At 42.2% G+C, this 17,198-nt stretch overlaps 1 protein-coding gene across 14 annotated transcripts in view; it reads right to left on the bottom strand.

The window, feature by feature from the left end:
- Window positions 1-17,198, bottom strand: part of LOC133390179 (ectonucleoside triphosphate diphosphohydrolase 4) — a 35,076-nt gene that overhangs the window by 14,339 nt on the left and 3,539 nt on the right. For 4 of the 14 annotated variants that reach the window (XM_061638203.1, XM_061638212.1, XM_061638206.1 and 1 more), the window contains exons 2-8: window positions 16,603-16,711; window positions 8,166-8,289; window positions 6,089-6,268; window positions 5,652-5,857; window positions 3,829-3,979; window positions 3,627-3,730; window positions 2,134-2,193 (exon numbers count right to left, since the gene is read on the bottom strand). In XM_061638203.1, the coding sequence (XP_061494187.1) occupies window positions 2,134-2,193; window positions 3,627-3,730; window positions 3,829-3,979; window positions 5,652-5,857; window positions 6,089-6,268; window positions 8,166-8,173 (709 nt within the window). In that variant the 5' untranslated portion in view covers window positions 8,174-8,289; window positions 16,603-16,711. Of the gene's footprint in view, window positions 1-2,133; window positions 2,194-3,626; window positions 3,731-3,828; window positions 3,980-5,651; window positions 5,858-6,088; window positions 6,269-8,165; window positions 8,290-11,364; window positions 11,455-13,586; window positions 13,632-16,602; window positions 16,712-17,198 lie in introns of all 14 variants that reach the window. The other 10 variants (XM_061638205.1, XM_061638207.1, XM_061638211.1 and 7 more) reach the window with 10 other exon arrangements.

Raw genomic sequence — 17,198 nt, 5'->3', positions numbered from 1 at the left:
CTGTTCTGATTGAAGCTCTGTGAGTGGAACAGGCGTCTCCTAGCAACACTCAGCACCTTTCACTAACTACTTCCCAGGATTCTTTGGGAGAAGCCATGACTGCCTAAAGGGAAATAACAGTCTGATGTGGATGTGGCCCGGGACAGCTTTGGTTTAAATTTGGGTGGGAGGGTAAATGTGCCTGCTGTAGAATAAAAAGTGGGGGAAACCCTGAAAAAGAATGATACTGTTCACAATGTTTTCCTTTTGGAAAGGAAAGTGGCTTCCCCTCTGCCTAGTGCCCACCCACCCAATCTCCTCCTCTCCCCTTCCTGCCCTCCTCCTCCCTCCTCTCTCCACCCCTCCGCCAGGTCAGTTTCAGCTATCCTAAGCATGATTGCACAGGAGTAAATCCCACTGAACTCAAAAAGCATGCAAATGATCAAACCTGCCCTCCCCTCCTCCTCTCTCCTATCCCCTCCCTCTTGCTTCTTCCCTCTCCCTTCCCCTCCCCCTCCTCCTCCTCCCCCATGGTCAGGACTACGACCTGGGAGACCAGGGTTCGAATCCACACACAGTGTGACCTTGGGCCAGTCACTGCCTCTCAGCCTCACAGGAAGGAAATGATAAAGCACCTCTGAATACCGTTTACCATGAAAACCCTATTCGTAGGGTCGCCATAAGTCAGAATAGACTTGAAGGCAGTCCATTTCATTTTCAACCATGATGGCATGGGAATAAATCCCATTGAACTCAGTAAGTATGCAAATGATCAAACCTGCCCTCCCCTCCTCTTCCTCCCTCCCATCACCTCCCTTTTGCCCCTCCCCTCCCCCTTCCTTCACCCCTCCCCATCCAATCCCCTCCTTCCCCCTCCCACTCCTTCTGCTCCTCTCTCCCCCTTCTTCCTTTCCTCTACTCTCCCCTCCCCCACCTCTCCCCCCATGGTCAGTTTTACCTATCCTAGCCATGACTGCACAGGAGTAAATCCCACTGAACTTAATACGCATGCAAATGATCAGACCTGCCTTTCCCCTCCTTCCCCTCTCCTCTCCCTTCCTCCTCCCTTCTTCATCTCCTCCCCTCTTCCTTCTTTCTTCTCCCTTGCCCACTCCAGGCTTCCCTCCCCGTGGTCAGTTTTACCTATCCTAAACAAGTTTGCACGAGAGTAAATCCCACTGAACTCAGTAAACATGCAAATGATCAATCCATTCTCAGCAAACTTGCACAGGATCCCATTTCTTACCTTCCAGACTAAAAAGCAGGGAAATTCACTAATAGGCAAAAAACCTTGCGGTTTAAGAACATACCTATAGCCAACAGATATTTCTATCAAACTTTAAAAAGCAGGGAAATTGGGCAGCTATAGTGAATGCACCAGGGCAGCAGGAGACCTGACCTTCTGTCTGAGATATTGTACTGCCCTACAAAGCTACACAGGAAGTGGATTGGACTGTGAAAGACCAACCCAAACTGTGTTTGCATTTTGACAAATTTGTAGGGCAGTACAATATATCAGAGAGGAGGTCAGGTCTCCTGCTGCCCTGGTGCATTCACTATAGCTGCCCAATTTCCTTGCTTTTTAAAGTTTGATAGAAATATCTGTTGGCTATAGCTGCATTCTTAAACCGTAAGGGTTTTTTGCCTATTAATGAATTATTTTAACTGTATTAGGAAAAGAGTTGGAAATAAAACAGGAAGTGTTAACAATGGCATCTTAAAGTATGCCTTGTACGTTCCAAATTGTATATAGTTTGCCTTACTCCCAAAAAAGGATGTCATGGAGCTGGGAAAGATATAGAAAATGGCAACTGAAATAATATGAGGTTCGTCCACTATCCACCTCTCTCCATTTCCTAACAGCTAATGTGTTTGGGTCTTCTTAGAACTGTTAAATGTCTTGTTATAACTTCTGTAACTGAAGAGATTTAGGTCATTATTTTACGTCTTCGGTTCTGTAATAAATACACATATGAATTTCTGACTCTTCAGATCTATTATGGATCACAATCCACCAAGCACAGCTGCTGAGCAACTTCCATTCATTCAGTTAAGGTTGGTGCAGGATAGAGATTGTCCGCTAGCAACAGCTACAGGTCACCAGTATCATTTCTCCTTTTGGTAGGTCATAGATAGTGCTATCAAGACACTTACCATCATCGGTATGCTCAAATCTTCCAAGGACAAAGTTAATGCCAATCCATGCATATACTCCTAGACAAATTTAACAGAACATCTGTTAAATTAAAACTTATTGAACTATATCTTAAAAATAAAGAACAAAAACTTATTGAACTATATCTTAAAAATAAAGAGTACTGCAAGAATAAACTTGAGTTGTGCACAAAAAAACCTATGCTGTCTCTAAAAATTAAATTTTAATCCAGACATGCTACTACTCAGGTACACGGTTCAACAACACAAATAACAATTCCTCACTGGCCACAAAGATGCACCAGATATCAGAAAATGCCAGGCTTTCCTAAACAAGCCTACCAATGAGCTTCTAAAAATGTAATTGAAGTGCTCTACCAAGCAGTTCCAAAGGCTGCCACATGAATGGGATCTCGCAGTTGTAAAAGGCTGTGAATGAACAGCTACAAATAGTAGGTGGAAGAAATGGCTTAGTTGAAACAGAGCTGGGGAATCTGTGGCCCTCCAGATGTTGTTGGACTCCAGTTCTAATCAGCCCCACCAGGATGATGCAAGTTGTAGTCCAACAACATCTGGAGGGCCACAATGTCACAGGAATAATGAAGAGAGAGCAAAGAGGCATACAGAAGGGAAACACAAATATGAGATAAGCCTGGTAAGGAAAAGCTTATAAAAAATTAACGAATCCAGTAACTGATGTGTGCAGTGAATCAAACGAACAGATAAAGCAGGGGAAGAAACAAACGAGGAAAAGCAAATTAAGGATGCTGCAACAAGGAATACAGATGAGTTGCAAAAAGTGCATTTCCTGCGTCTTGGTGGGCTATAGCTAGTGGTTATCTGCATTATTCAGGTCAACCCTTGAATGGACGGGGCACATCTGAGCGTTATAGACTGATGACTACCCCACTCAGCCTCTCCCGATATTGCACTATTCCAGCTGCTTTTACTCCTCTCTTGCACAGGGAATGGTGCTCATCTGTTCATTCTCCTTCCCACCGAAAAGATTCTAACTAAAAGTCCAGCCATCACTAATGTCCTCAAACTCCATAATCCTACCTCCCTAATCAAAGTTCCTTTTAAATAAAATTCATTTTGTGAAAGAAAACCTATTCCCATAAGAACTGTTCCATCCTTGGATTTAAAAATAATAATAAAGGAGAGAGGAAACAGCTGCAAAAGAGCCAGCCACCCAAAATTAACAGCCAATGCCACAGGTCGTTTTTCCTTTATCAAATTAGAGTCAACTGAAGACTGCCTGTCCTGGTTGCTGAAGCAATCCAATTGTGGACAGGATGAAAAGCAGCAAGGCTAATAAGCACATGGGCACCCTCTGCTCTGTTCTCCTTCTCCTGTGCTGGGAACCACAGCACCTCCCAACAGTTTTGTTTCTTGTAGCAGTTATTTGTCACCCGCTGAAGGGCCTGGACAAACATTCCACCAATCCAGTGACTGTAGCTTCAGACCTGTCATTTTCAAAAGCAGTCACTTACCTTCCTGTTTTCCTGAAATAACCTCAGCGTGGGAGTCCGAAAACAGAAAATCAAAATGCACTGGGATATCAGTAAGCAGGTCTTCTAGTATAGCCTTTTGCTGGCTGCAAAATTCCAAACATGTTTGACACACAAGTTAAGATCCCTAATATGCTCAATTCTCTATATTAAACCATAATAGAAATAAGACGTGTTTAGTTACCTCTCTGGCAAGATTCTCATCCCTGCTGTACACAGGATATACAGAGGTGTTTCCTTATGTTTTGCACGGGGTACATGTTCTGCAGCAAAGCTCAGAAGTGGGAAAATATAATCACTGACTTTTTCAGGAGAGGTAGCAAATTCTGAAATGCCTAAAAAGCAATGGACACACATATCTACATACAGAGCAGAAAATGTAAGAATCCAACATACAAATATATTTACTATTTTAAAGGCACTCTGGTTATAAGAGCTGAAAGCTGCATCCCACGATTGCTTTTTTTGTCAATTTTCTGGGTAACATTCAGCATAACATTCCAGTCAAGGACAAAATACTGCCTAAGCAAAAGTATCTACTAGCCAGCATAATTCATGTGACCATAACTTTACTACCAAGCATTTTTTGGGTTTTAAAAAAGTTTCAGTTTCTTGAAAGACCAAGAAAGGACCCATGACGTGTACTTCACCCATCTGACCTGAGGTTTTTGACATTACCCAAGCAGCATGAGAAAGAACTTGGCTCCCATGCTACAAAAGTAACATCAGAATGGACCTTAAGACCTGGGAATATGTCATATCAAAGCACAAAGGGATATATAACTTGAGTTCATATAACACCCACTCAACCAAGCGGAGCAGTAAGACCAAATGTTTCCTGATAATAAATCGATTGGGAGGGATGCATACTTATCCTCTTGAGTGCCAGGGAAAAGGCAGTATTTACAGGTCCTTGAGCTATGATGCTTCTGTTAATTTGTGTCTCAGGAAAATCAAAAAGGCTTGAAGTTTAATCCAACATCCTGTAGTTGTTTGTACTATTTAGCTTTTTAAAATATTGAATGGAAAAGGCCTAGGCAATCCAGACAGTGAGTAAAACCATGTCTTAAAAGAAAAGCTTGTCCTAAAAACATTTCACTCACTCTGGGAGACAAATATTTCATAGGAGGCTTTTTTTTTTTTAACTGTTCTCCAAAATTTCCATTTTTCCAACGTGGAGGTAAGCTCCACTAGACAGAGTGAGTCATGCATCTGAGTTACTATGCACATGGCTGCTCTGTAAGTATCAAAATTATGAAAAATAGTACAACTTCATATGCTGTAAGTGATGCATTTTACGTTGTTACAGCAGTAAAGATTTTAGTAAATATTACACATAAAAGCAATAGTGCATTATCCAAAAGAAAAGTATGTCCTTATATTTATTCACATAAAAAATCAAGATACTGACCAATTGTCACAGATAGACTCTGACAAGAAATAAAACTGAAACAAGAGTGCCAATATCTATTTTGCTTATACACCATCTTTTCATATTTATTCATGGTTGCTTCCATGAAACAGTCAGTGCTAGCGGAAGTAAATGTCAAATAGGTCTTGTCCCAAGGTGTTTTTTTTTTTTAAATAAAGCTATGCTTTTCCAATTTACCACACAGGCCAACCAGTGCTGAATTCCAGGCTACAGGGAAACAGCTTTTGGTTCTTATGTTACAACAAGAAGCAGAGCTGTCTCCAATAATGAGATGGAGAAGGTTACAATGAAATGTCTTATGGTTATTTCAGCTGTTTGTAAATATGAAAATCTGCAACTATACCATCTTATTAATGTTCCTATGAAAATCTGTTAACGCTTGATTAGATGCTAAAAGACCCTTGGCTATAGGGATTGATTTCCAAGTAAACATGGATAGAATTGGGCTGCACGTAACATCTTGAGTATAAAAGGGAGAAAACACAATGAACCATTTTATAAAATAGACTGCTGCGTTAAGATAGGCTGCCAAATAGCTAGGGGAAAAAACATTTATGGCTTTTCTTCTCCAATACCTGGTTTAATTTTCATAACCACTGGTTTGCTGTTTTTGTCCCTCATTTGTTTGATGTCCAGCAAATCATGTGGATTGCCATTGTGTCTTGGCCACCAATACACAAAGATCCTAGATCCACTGCTACCACAGTCTACCATAATGCCATAGTTCAGCCTGGGATTGTTGGTATCTGTGGCTTCTGTGTCGGTTACTCGAGCAAGATACCTGGAAGAGACAGTAACAGTATTGTTGGGGAGCAAGTTCCATTAACCCCAGTGGGGATGACTACAAACATGCAGAAGATCACACTGTAAATCCCATTCAGTTTATAGGGACACAAAAGCTCATGCGAAGCATAAGAACCACCCACAACATATGTAATTTTTCAGCTGTGAAAAAACAAACCACTTTTGGAACATATCTGTTTTTTGTATGTGTATTACAGGCCATTCTTACCTGTGCAGCTTTTTGTCCCTGTAGCCATATTTTACAATGGAATAGTACAGCAAGACGAATGCAATAGCAAGCAACCCAATGACAATGATCTGCCGTAACATGGTGTTCAGTATTCGAGGACACCCTACCGGGGAAATGCTGAAGTGCCAAGAAGCAGGAAACAGACAAGAAATACTGAACCTGTAATTAAAACAAAAAACAGCTCATTTGAAATGCCATCTTACTACGGTATACTCACTGACACATGAAGGGTTCAGTCGCTAGATCCCAAATGTTTATTTGTTTTATTAATTAAGTTTATATCCTGCCCCTCCTCCCCCAGGGTGGCAAGCCAGAAAATATTTCTACAGGTGCTTGTATAGGTGGTGAACTCTGCAAATATTTTGAACTTTTGAGAGCTGAAACAGAAGGACTCCAACATTTACAGCGGCAACTCTTCATTACTAGGCTTTAACATCTTTCTGTACATTTTGCAATTATTAAGAAGGTGTATTCCCTGCCCTTCCATTCAGTCATGCTGCTCAAGGGCAGATTACAACAATTTAAAAACATATGTCTCATCACTGTTGATAGTAAGGCAACAATCCAACAACAGGCACTTATACAGGAATACCCCGCTATACGGACCTTCACTTTATGGACACTCGCGAGTATGGACATACTTACAGTAGCACCATTCCCGTTTACATACTTCGCATCGCAAGAACGGACACTTAATCTTTGGTTGTGGCCTGTTCTTTCGGTGGGGGGTGGAAAGAGACGCAACTGCGCAACCGTGAATCAGCTGGGAGGTGCGATTGCGATCAGCTGAGAGGCACGGCAGTGCAGCAGCAGAGGCTTTAGTGCGGGGCTTTGAGGCTCCGCATGAAGGAGAGGTGGCGGCGCAAGTGAAAAAAGGTAGTGCTTCACTTTAAGTACATTTTCGGTTTACGTACTCGCTCTGGACCCATTGTGTACGTTAATGCGGGGTATTCCTGTAAATACTTAAGTAAATGAATGATCGCAGGCTAAGTTTGCATAGGCTGTAATGCTGCCATGAATGCAAGTAGCTGCCGGGAGCAGGAGAGTGAAGCAACAAGGGTGGGGACTCTTGGGAGGAGGAAGAGGTGATATGGTTCATAGTCACATGGAATTGTTTATGCAGTCATAGACATTTCAGCTCCCGCAGCATAGATTTTTAAAACACTGCTACGTTCAAGGGCTCGTGTAGCATAGCATCCAAGAGTGAATGCTGCAAACCAAGCAGTCCCCAAGCTCATTAGGTGGCCCTAGCAAGCAACTTTCTTCTCGGCCTCAGGTCTACAACATGGGGATGGTCATGTTCAGAGTGCAGGGTTGATGTAACTGGAGATGGAATGCTTAGTTCATTAATCAGTTAGATTAAACTAAACAATCAAATGCATTTTGATTGACTAAAAGATAGCCCATTTAATCAAGCAGCATCTTTTAATTTTAATGCAAATACTTTTAAAAACTGAGAAGAGCAAGTACCATGTGAGAAGAGGCATTCCTCTTACGCGAGAAAGGGCAACATTTTTCTTTTGCTGTATCTCAAATGGGTATTTTATCAACTCATGAAACTATTAAGTGTTTCATTGGGTGACAAACCTAGTAAGGGATTTTAAAAATAACTTGTATAACTGCTACTATTATTCTCCAACACCACTGACCCAATTTTCTGACCTATACTCAGTGCCACTGTACTTTCCATTTAAAGCTATTTCAGGTTCTGCTTGTGAGCTTCCCATGGGCCTCTGGTTGGCCACTGTAGGAACAGAGGAGTGGACTAGATGGGCCTTTGATCTGGTGCAGATTGGTCTGATCTTATGTTTCTGAAAAAAGCGCTTACAGAGCAAGCAACATAATTTTACATGGCTCAGGAATCATCTGTAACAGTTTATAGCTGGTAGCTTGTTAACAATGTGAGGAGTTTTATCTCTAACCATGCAATTATTGATAAAAACAGCACGGGAAAGGGCAAGATTCAGGCAACTGAGACTCGCAGTCAAACAGACTTTTAAGTCCATTTGATCCCCACCAAACACTCAGGTTACCCAGTCAGTATTCTGATACTCACCTACCCATTTCAGGACAGTTTGAACAGGCAAGCTAGAGAAAGAGAGAGACTCCTGTTGTCAGCCAGTTGTTACAGATTCAAAACACACGAACATCATCCCCAGAACCAATGATACAAAAAGGAACTGAAAACGAAAGGTTGCAGTGATATTAAAAAGATGGTACTGTCACTCAGATCAACCATTTGATGAGCAGAGTAACTAAACCAATGTAACAAATTATTATTTGCAAACGACAATGCCACATTTATATCCTACCCTTCTTTAAAGGAGCTCAAGACAGCGTACATGGTATTATCCTAATTTACCCTCACAACCACACTGTGAGGCTCAGAGCTTGGAAGATTACTTTTAAAAAGTAATCAGTTACAGTTACAGGGTCAAAAAAGTAGTAATTACCGTTACAATTACGATTGCTCTGAAAGTAACTGATTACTTTTTCTCAAAAGTAATCACTACAGTTACATTTCAGTTACTTTTTTTTAAAAAGTCTACAAGGTGCTGGCCTTGGCTGCTGCACATCTAAATAGCCTAAAACAACATTAAAAATAAACACACACACATACAGACGGAGTAGAATAATTCTTTTTATAGCAATGGTGGTCTCTCCACTGGTAAGGGAGGGAGGCAGAGGCCACTACTCAGATCTTTGCATGTAAAATCAAGTGCAACCCCCCCCCACTCAGCCAGCAAGCATAATCTCTCTCACTTAACCACCTCCTGGACCCTGCCCTGCCACCAACTAAGGGACACTCACCCAAGCAAACATTTTCCCCTGAGATGCAAAAAAGTTAAAATACTGTAAATGCAGCACAGTAACCAGAGAGGGTGGTGGAGGCCACTTTATGTGCCAAGTGCAAACACACACACAGACACATTGTCATCTTTCACCTCCACAATTCTTTACCCCCATTCTGCTTCTGCCTCCTTCTCCTCCTTTATCCATGTTCTTGACCTCTGGCTCCTTTTCCCCTCCACTCCATTTTTTTAAAACAATTGTTTTCTCCACTCCACCCTGTCTCACTCTCCACCTCCTCCCTTGTTGCCTCCTACCCACCCACAGATCATGACGATAATGAAAGTTGAAGAGGAAAGCACAAAAGCAGGACTACAGCTGAACATCAAAAAGACTAAAATAATGACAACAAAAGATTTATGTAACTTTAAAGTTGACAATGAGGACACTGAACTTGTCAAGGATTATCAATACCTTGGCACAGTCATTAACCAAAACGGAGACAATAGTCAAGAAATTAGAAGAAGGCTAGGACTGGGGAGGGCAGCTATGAAAGAACTAGAAAAGGTCCTCAAATGCAAAGATGTATCACTGAACACTAAAGTCAGGATCATTCAGACCATGTTATTCCCGATCTCTATTTATCATACTTAGGACACATCATGAGAAGACATGATTCACTAGAAAAGACAATAATGCTGGGAAAAACAGAAGGGAGTAGAAAAAGAGGAAGGCCAAACAAGAGATGGATTGATTCCAAAGGAAGCCACAGACCTGACTATAGCACTCAAAGCTAATTATACAGGCCACTAGAAAATAAAGATGTAGGGATGGCTTAAAAATGTAATATTTGTTTCCTGTTATTCTGGCACCAAATTGTTTGGTTAGTAAAAAGTATTTTTTTTATAATGCTACATCTCAACATGCAGTTTACATATGAATGCTTTACTATTTCCAGAATAATGAGTCCCTAGGAATTCTTATAATATATTTTCCTTAATATCATATTCTTCAGCTTGGAAACTAACCAGAGCAGACATCATAGCTGTTACCTGCCTATTCCCAAAATATCTGAACAAATATTTAAGGGACTTTTGGCGTGATGAAACTAAAGGTCAGGGTCATAGCAAAGGGCAGCTGTTAGAGGGAGAGACTTGAAATTGTCTAAGTCATGTCTTGTCCTATCTATTTTTTATAACCTCCCAATAAACAGACCTCTCTGATTTCAAACACATTTCTGAAATTCAGCAAAGCCATCAGTTCTCTAAAAAGGCAGCATTTTTCTTGGCTCATGCAGCAGCTACTCAGCCTTTTCTCTTCAAATGCAGATTGTATGTGTGTGTGTGTGCGTGCGTGTGTGCGTGCGTGTTGATAATACACAAATATCTCAGTAAATTTTACTCAGCATTAATTTCTTGCACCAATATTTCCCTTCTTCCAGCCAAGAAACCTCATAGTTTATTAGTTTTGGTGGAATGTATAAGAATGAATATAAGCAAATGGACTATAATTGAGTTTTGGTCTTTGAACTCTAAAATTCCATCACAAAAACTGATGAGTGATTACTTTTATCCACTGATCAAAACCTTTTAATGGTTATTTCTGCTAGTGGCAGGGCATTTATCTCTACTTAAAAAGCTAAAGCTGCTAATATTATTTGAAAACTATACTATGGGCTGTACTCAATGTAGCACTATCACAAGCATTTTGTCAGCACAAGGACTTTTACTTGCACAACAGAACGTTTACTCCTTCTCTCCCATGCACTCCCTAAATTTGTTCTGAGATTTCCCCCACCCTCCAGAGCAGATCTGGGGTTGTTATGAAGCACATGTGGGGGAGAGGAGGGGGAAATCCCCTTGCACTAGCTGGAGTTGTTCTGCTGGCCCAAGGATTTTGTTGAATACCACCCTATAGGCAGGCAACTCATGGACTGTGTGCACGAGGGGGACTCCCACCAATTCCTGCACCCAGAAGCTGCCTCCCGTCCTCATCAGCTTACTCCTAGAAGGGGAGCCTGTGCCCGTTTCCTAAGCCACTTATCTTGATCAGCCCCCAACTCAAAGCTGACCCCTTGCACCTCTCTCGCCCCAGAAATAATTCCATCAGCTGCGTGTTTCTTGCAGGAGAGACCAAAACGCAGAGTCTCGCCTCCCCCTTTCCTGTTAGCTGCGCTGCCCAGGAAGAATGAGCCCGGGGAGACCTCCAGGAGAGGCAATCTTACATTTTCGTCAGTTTCACTTTGCAATTGACAAGAACGTGCGTTTGGTTCAAGATTCAACTACTGAGATCTATCCAGGTGGTGCTTGCCTGAAAATGTTCCCTTAAAAAGGTTGAGTGTGGGAAGCAGCAGCGGGGGGGGGGGAGCCACAGACAAACAGGAGGGGAGAGGCGGCGGCAGGCTGGAAGGAAGGCGGCAGAACGAGCAGTGGGGGCACGCACGCACACACACCATCGTCACTCACCTCAGCTCTTCACCTCCATTCCGCTTCTGCTTTCTGCTTCAGCCTTGCCCTCCAGCGCGGTCTGGCTCTCCACTTCCTCCCTCGTGCCTCCTAACACAGAGCACGAGGGAAGAGCAACAGTGCGCAGAAGCCTAGTGTGAGGCACGTGTCTTTTGCTCACCAATCAAAGGAGCAGACTTCCTGTCCCCCCCCCCAGTAACGTCCAAATGTAACGCGGGAAAGTTATAGTTACAGTTGAAAAGTAATAAAATTACCACTCGTTCTGTTACAAGTAAAATGTAACTAAGTTACCCACTCGCTATGCAAAAAAGTAACTAATTAAAAGTAACTCGTTATTTCTAACGAGTTACTTCCAAGCTCTGGTGAGGCTAAGGAATAGTGAGTGGTTTAAGGCTTTTCAGATCCATGTTCAATAAGTCTGTCTACTACACTAGCCTTTCCCAACCTTTGGGTCCCCAGATGTTGTTGGACTACAACTCCCATCAGTCTCAGCCAATGGTCAGGAATTATGGGAACTGTAGTCCCGCAACATCTGGGGACCCAAAGACTGGGAAACGCTGCACTACACGATATAGTTTCTCCAGTGCCTCCTTGAAGGGCATGCTAAAGTGAAATACACATTCCAAAGCAGCCACTGCAGACACTCCTGCTCACAAATGGGAGATACAGCACATTATCACTAGCATACTCTACTCCCACTGAAACTAGCAGACCAATATCCTGCATTGCTATGCATAGAAGATGGCCAAAGAAGATCTTATATAAACTTCCCACTTTGCTGACTGCAGTCTGATGTTTGACAACCTTTCATTTGCTGGAATTCATCTTTTAGATCAACGCAATTTGATGCTGAAGCAAGCAATGCAACTGCCACCTTCCAGCTATAAATAACCAGCAGTTCATCATAGTGCATTTTAAGTAATATTTCAAAAACACAAGAACCCCAGTTATATAATCAAGGGCTTTAACGGCAATAAGATTTCAAGTTTTATTACCAAGTAAATCCCCACTTTGTCAACAGGGTTTGAAGCAAATGGTGGGGACAGAGGAGGGGAGAAAAGGATTTCACTGTATCAGTACAGGATCAGTTGCCTGTCTTTATCCTGAAGAAATGTTAATACACACTGTAGCCACCTTAAATGGAAAAAGATGGACAATGTTTCACCAGCTTTGTGTGCTGGAAATTATAACATCTACAGTCAGGGGAGGGCAGCATCTTTATAGTAATAACTAATTCCATCAGGTCCTTGAAGATTGAAAAGATCTCCAAATCCCCATCATTCATACTGTAAATCAAGGACAGGGAACCTGTAGCCCAGAGAGATATTGCTGGAATACAACTTATCTATTTAAAATATTTCTATCCCACCCTTCTACCCTGTAATAGGGCACTCGGGACGGCTTGCTTCCATCATCCCTGACTATGCAGCATCCAAAATGCAGCATCCAAATTACTAGCTGGGGTTCCATTTAGATCTCATATAACCTCTGGTTTAAAGCAGCTGCACTGGTTGCCAGTTCATTCTTAGGTCCAATTCAAGGACTTCACATTAAGTGTTTAAAGCCCTAAACAACTTGGGAACCAAACCGCTAAACGGCCACCTTCTTCCCTACCAGGGTTGCCAGGTTCAGGGCCTGAGACTGATCCTGTATCTTTAGAAGAGGAAGTCAGCCAAGTGCAGGTGTTCTTGCAACACTGTAATGGGAAAAACCACAAGGTGGAATTCTCCCTCCTCCCAGCACAACTTTTAAAGATATAGAAGACCTCTTGGTTGCCAGGCCCAGCCTCTAAGAGGTCTTCTGTATCTTTAAAAGTTGTGCAGGGAGGAGGGAGAATTCCACCTTGTGGTTTTTCCCCTTACAGTGTTGCAAGAACACCTGCACTTGGCTGACTTCCTTTTCTCCTAAAGATACAGGATCAGTCTCAGGGATTGAACCTGGCAACCCTAACAGTGACACATGCATTGGTGACATTGAAGCTTGATTACAGTAATGCACTCTATGTGGGGCTGCCTTTGAAAATGGTTTGGAAATTGCAGTTGGTTCAAAATGCAGCAGCCAGAATATTAACTGGATCGCAGTGCAGGGAGCATATCACCCCTGTGCTTTAATAACTCCACTGGCTCCCAATTTGTTTCTGGGCCCAATTCAAAGTGCTGGTTCTGACTTTTAAAGCCTTAAACGGCCTTGAACTAATGTACGTAAGAGACCACTATATGTACCTGCCCGTGATTGAAGATCAGCTGCCTCTGGTCTCCTCTGTGTGCCTGGAATGAAAGATGTCAGACTGGCAGGCTGCAGGAGAGAGCCTTTTCATGGAATCATAGAATAGTAGAGTTGGAAGGGGCCTATAAGGTCATCAAGTCCAACCCCCTTGCTCAATGCAGGAATCCAAATCAAAGCATTCCCGACAGATGACTGTCCAGCTGCCTCTTGAAGGCCTCCACTGTCGGAGAGCCCACTACCTCTCTAGGTAATTGGTTCCATTGGCGTATGGCTCTAACAGTTAGGAAGTTTTTCCTGATGTTCAGTCAAAATCTGGCTTCCTGCAACTTGAGCCCATTATTCCTTGTCCTGCACTCTGGGATGATCGAGAGGAGATCCCGGCCCTCCTCTGTGTAACAGCCTTTCATGTACTTGAAAAGTGCTATCATATCTCCCCTCAGTCTTCTCTTCTCCAGGCTAAACATGCCCTGTTCTTTGTCTCTCCTCATAGGGCTTGGTTTCCAGTCCCCTGATCATCCTTGTTGCCCTCCTCTGAACCCGTTTCAGTTTGTCTGCATCCTTCTTGAAGTGCAGAGACCAGAACTGGATGTAGTACTCAAGATGAAGCCTAACCAATGCCGAATAGAGGGGAACTAATACTTCACGTGATTTGGAAACTATACTTCTGTTAATGCAGCCTAATATAGCATTTGCCTTTTTTGCAGCCACATCACACTGTTGGCTCATATTCAGCTTGTGATCAACGACAATTCCAAGATCCTTCTCACATGTCGTATTGCTGAGCCAAGTATCCCCCATCTTATAACTGTGCATTTGGTTTCTTTTTCCTAAGTGTAGAACTTTGCATTTATCCCTGTTGAATTTCATTCTGTTGTTTTCAGCCCAGTGCTCCAGCCTATCAAGGTCCCTTTGAATTTTGTTTGTCTTCCATGGTATTAGCTGTGCCCCCCAATTTTGTATCATCTGCAAATTTGATAAGCATGCTCTGTACCTCCTTATCCAGGTCATTAATAAAAATGTTGAAGAGTACTGGGCCCAGGACCGAGCCCTGTGGTACCCCACTCATTACTTCTGCCCAGTCTGAGAAAGAACCATAGATAAGCACTCCTTGAGTGCAAATCAGAAATTTCTTGGAGGGGCCGTGTTTGGCAGAATTTGTCTCCCAACAGATATCGGGATAATTGAAGTCCCCCATTAGTACTACATCATGCCTCCTCGAAACATCTGCAATTTGCTTTTCAAAAGTTACATTCTCGTCTTCTCCTTGATTGGGTAGTCGGAAGAAGACTCCAAGCACCACATTCCTTTTATTACTTGCCCCATTCATTTTAATCCAGCCTCTCATCTTCCTATATTTCTGTGCAGGGATATATATTTTTAACATATAGTGCGACTCCACCTCCCTTTTTATTCCTTCTGTTCTTTTTGAACAAGTTATATCCTTCAATTGCAGTATTCCAGTCATGGCAGCCATCCCATCAAGTTTCAGTTATACCTATCAAGTCGTAATTAACCTCTTGTATTAAGAGTTCACATTTGTCCTGCTTGTTTCCCATGCTTTGTACATTGGTATACAGACATCGAAGACCATGTGATTTATGGCTTGGCTTCCTTTCTACATTTTTCTGAGGACTGTTACTGGGCCCTATTAGAGCCGATCTCTCTATTCCCATTACTGTCCACAAGCCTTCATCAGTCTTTTCAGCTGTGGCCCCCACGCTCAGGAATACTCTACCCCAAGGAGCCCACTCTTCTCCCTCCCTGATGGTTTTCCGGAGACTTCTGAAAACTATCTTGTTCCGGAGAACCTTTGGGAGGGACTGAAGGTAGAGCTGTAACTGATTTTATTCCCTCTCTTTTTAGTTTTTACCTCTTTAGTCCCTTTTAATATTGCTCTCTTATATTTCTTAACTGCAGTTTATGCATTTTTATCTGTTTTAATGTTTTTGTGGTTTTATCGGGCATGATTTTATTGAGAGCCGCCCTGAGTGCCCTATTGTAGGGTAGAAGGGCAGGGCAGAAATATTTTAAATACTTTTATTTGTTTGTTTTAAGGCATTTAATGCCTTTATATACATCTCAAGGCAGCTAATAAAACAGAAAAACAATTAAAGCAGCAAACAAAGCGCTTTTAAGTAGAAATGTTTTAAATAATCACATAATTAAGATAAAGAGCAGAGGTTATTTAACATGATTTACTTGACCTGGAACTTAAAAAATGATAAAAGTAAGTGCCAGGTGAACATCCTAGGGAGCGGATTGCACCACAGAAAAGGCCCTCTCTCCAGTAGCCAGCAGTCTGCCCCTCAAAAGACAGATGGGAAAAGAGAAGCCTCTGATGAAACTCTTGATCAACAGGCAGGTCTCTGCTGGATATAACTTTGGCGTAACTCAGACCCAGGCCATTTACGGCTTTAAGGCCCAAACTAGAACTTGAATTGAGCTCAGAAACAGATTGGCTGCCAGCAGGCACACCACTGTCATAATATGTTGAAGCAATCAGTGTCAGATATGTATGTGTGCACATCAAGTGAAGTATTTTCCTTTACCCATAAGGTTTGCACCTGCAAACCTTGCTTTCTGCATGGATCAGCTCCATTCAGGAGCTCTGAAGCAGAACAAATCCCAGTGGGACTTGTACTTGGTGCCAAATTTAAAAGGTACCAAATACAAGCCTTGCATACCAAAGAACAATCAGAAACACATTATAAGGCTCCCAATTGCTCCTTTGAGCCATATCTTTACCTACTCCACACCTGCCATCATATGACATTATGTGAGAAGCAGGTGGGTTTGGCTTGGAGAAAAATGGTCTTCCAGTCCAAATTAAGACCGCTGATGGCCCTGATTAGGCCTGCCAGCCAGAGGTTTCCCACTGCTGTTGTAAGAATTATTATGAGTAATTTACACTTAACAACTTGTAGTTAGAAATGGACTAGGAATTCTGAGTGGCTTTTGGGACTCATGTTCCAAATTATAGCACCACAGAATGAATGAATTATGATTACTTACCTTTGAAACATAGTGCCCTTCAGGCAAAATACACCAGCTGTTTAATGCACATTACATTCCTTAGTAGTTCCATGCCAGAAAACCTGGAAGTAGCCATATCGTGTGGAAACTAAATGGAGAACAGAGGAAGGAATTAGTTACAATGGGATTTTCCTTAAAAATCAACAGATTTGCTGAACTTAAAAAACCATGTGCTCCACTAAAATGTTGACAGGGCAATGATGCAATTAGGTTCCAATCTTCAAAATATGTGCAAGGAGCATACACATGAAGATCCATTTGTTTTGTCCTTGGGTTTAAGTCTCAGGATGAAATGCAAGAGCTCCTGCACTAAAACCTTAAGAGCTGCCTTGGCTAGATTAGACCGAAATCCCTTGGATGAATCAGCCCCTTGCTTTCCTTTTTTGCTAAACTAAAACGCCCCGAATGTTGTAACCTTTCAATAGGTAAGTTGCTCCAGCACCTTGACCATATACTGTTTTCTGCACTTGATTTTTTCCACATATAAGAACCAATCTTTTTAGGAAGCTGAATGCTGTAGCACAGGGAAGGGGAACCTGCAGCCCTCTAAATGTTGTTGAATTACAATTAATATT

Source organism: Rhineura floridana, chromosome 8 (assembly GCF_030035675.1).
Source record: "Rhineura floridana isolate rRhiFlo1 chromosome 8, rRhiFlo1.hap2, whole genome shotgun sequence".
In the NCBI taxonomy this organism is placed as follows: Eukaryota; Metazoa; Chordata; class Lepidosauria; order Squamata; family Rhineuridae; genus Rhineura; species Rhineura floridana.
This window is presented reverse-complemented; position numbering and strand designations above follow the sequence as displayed.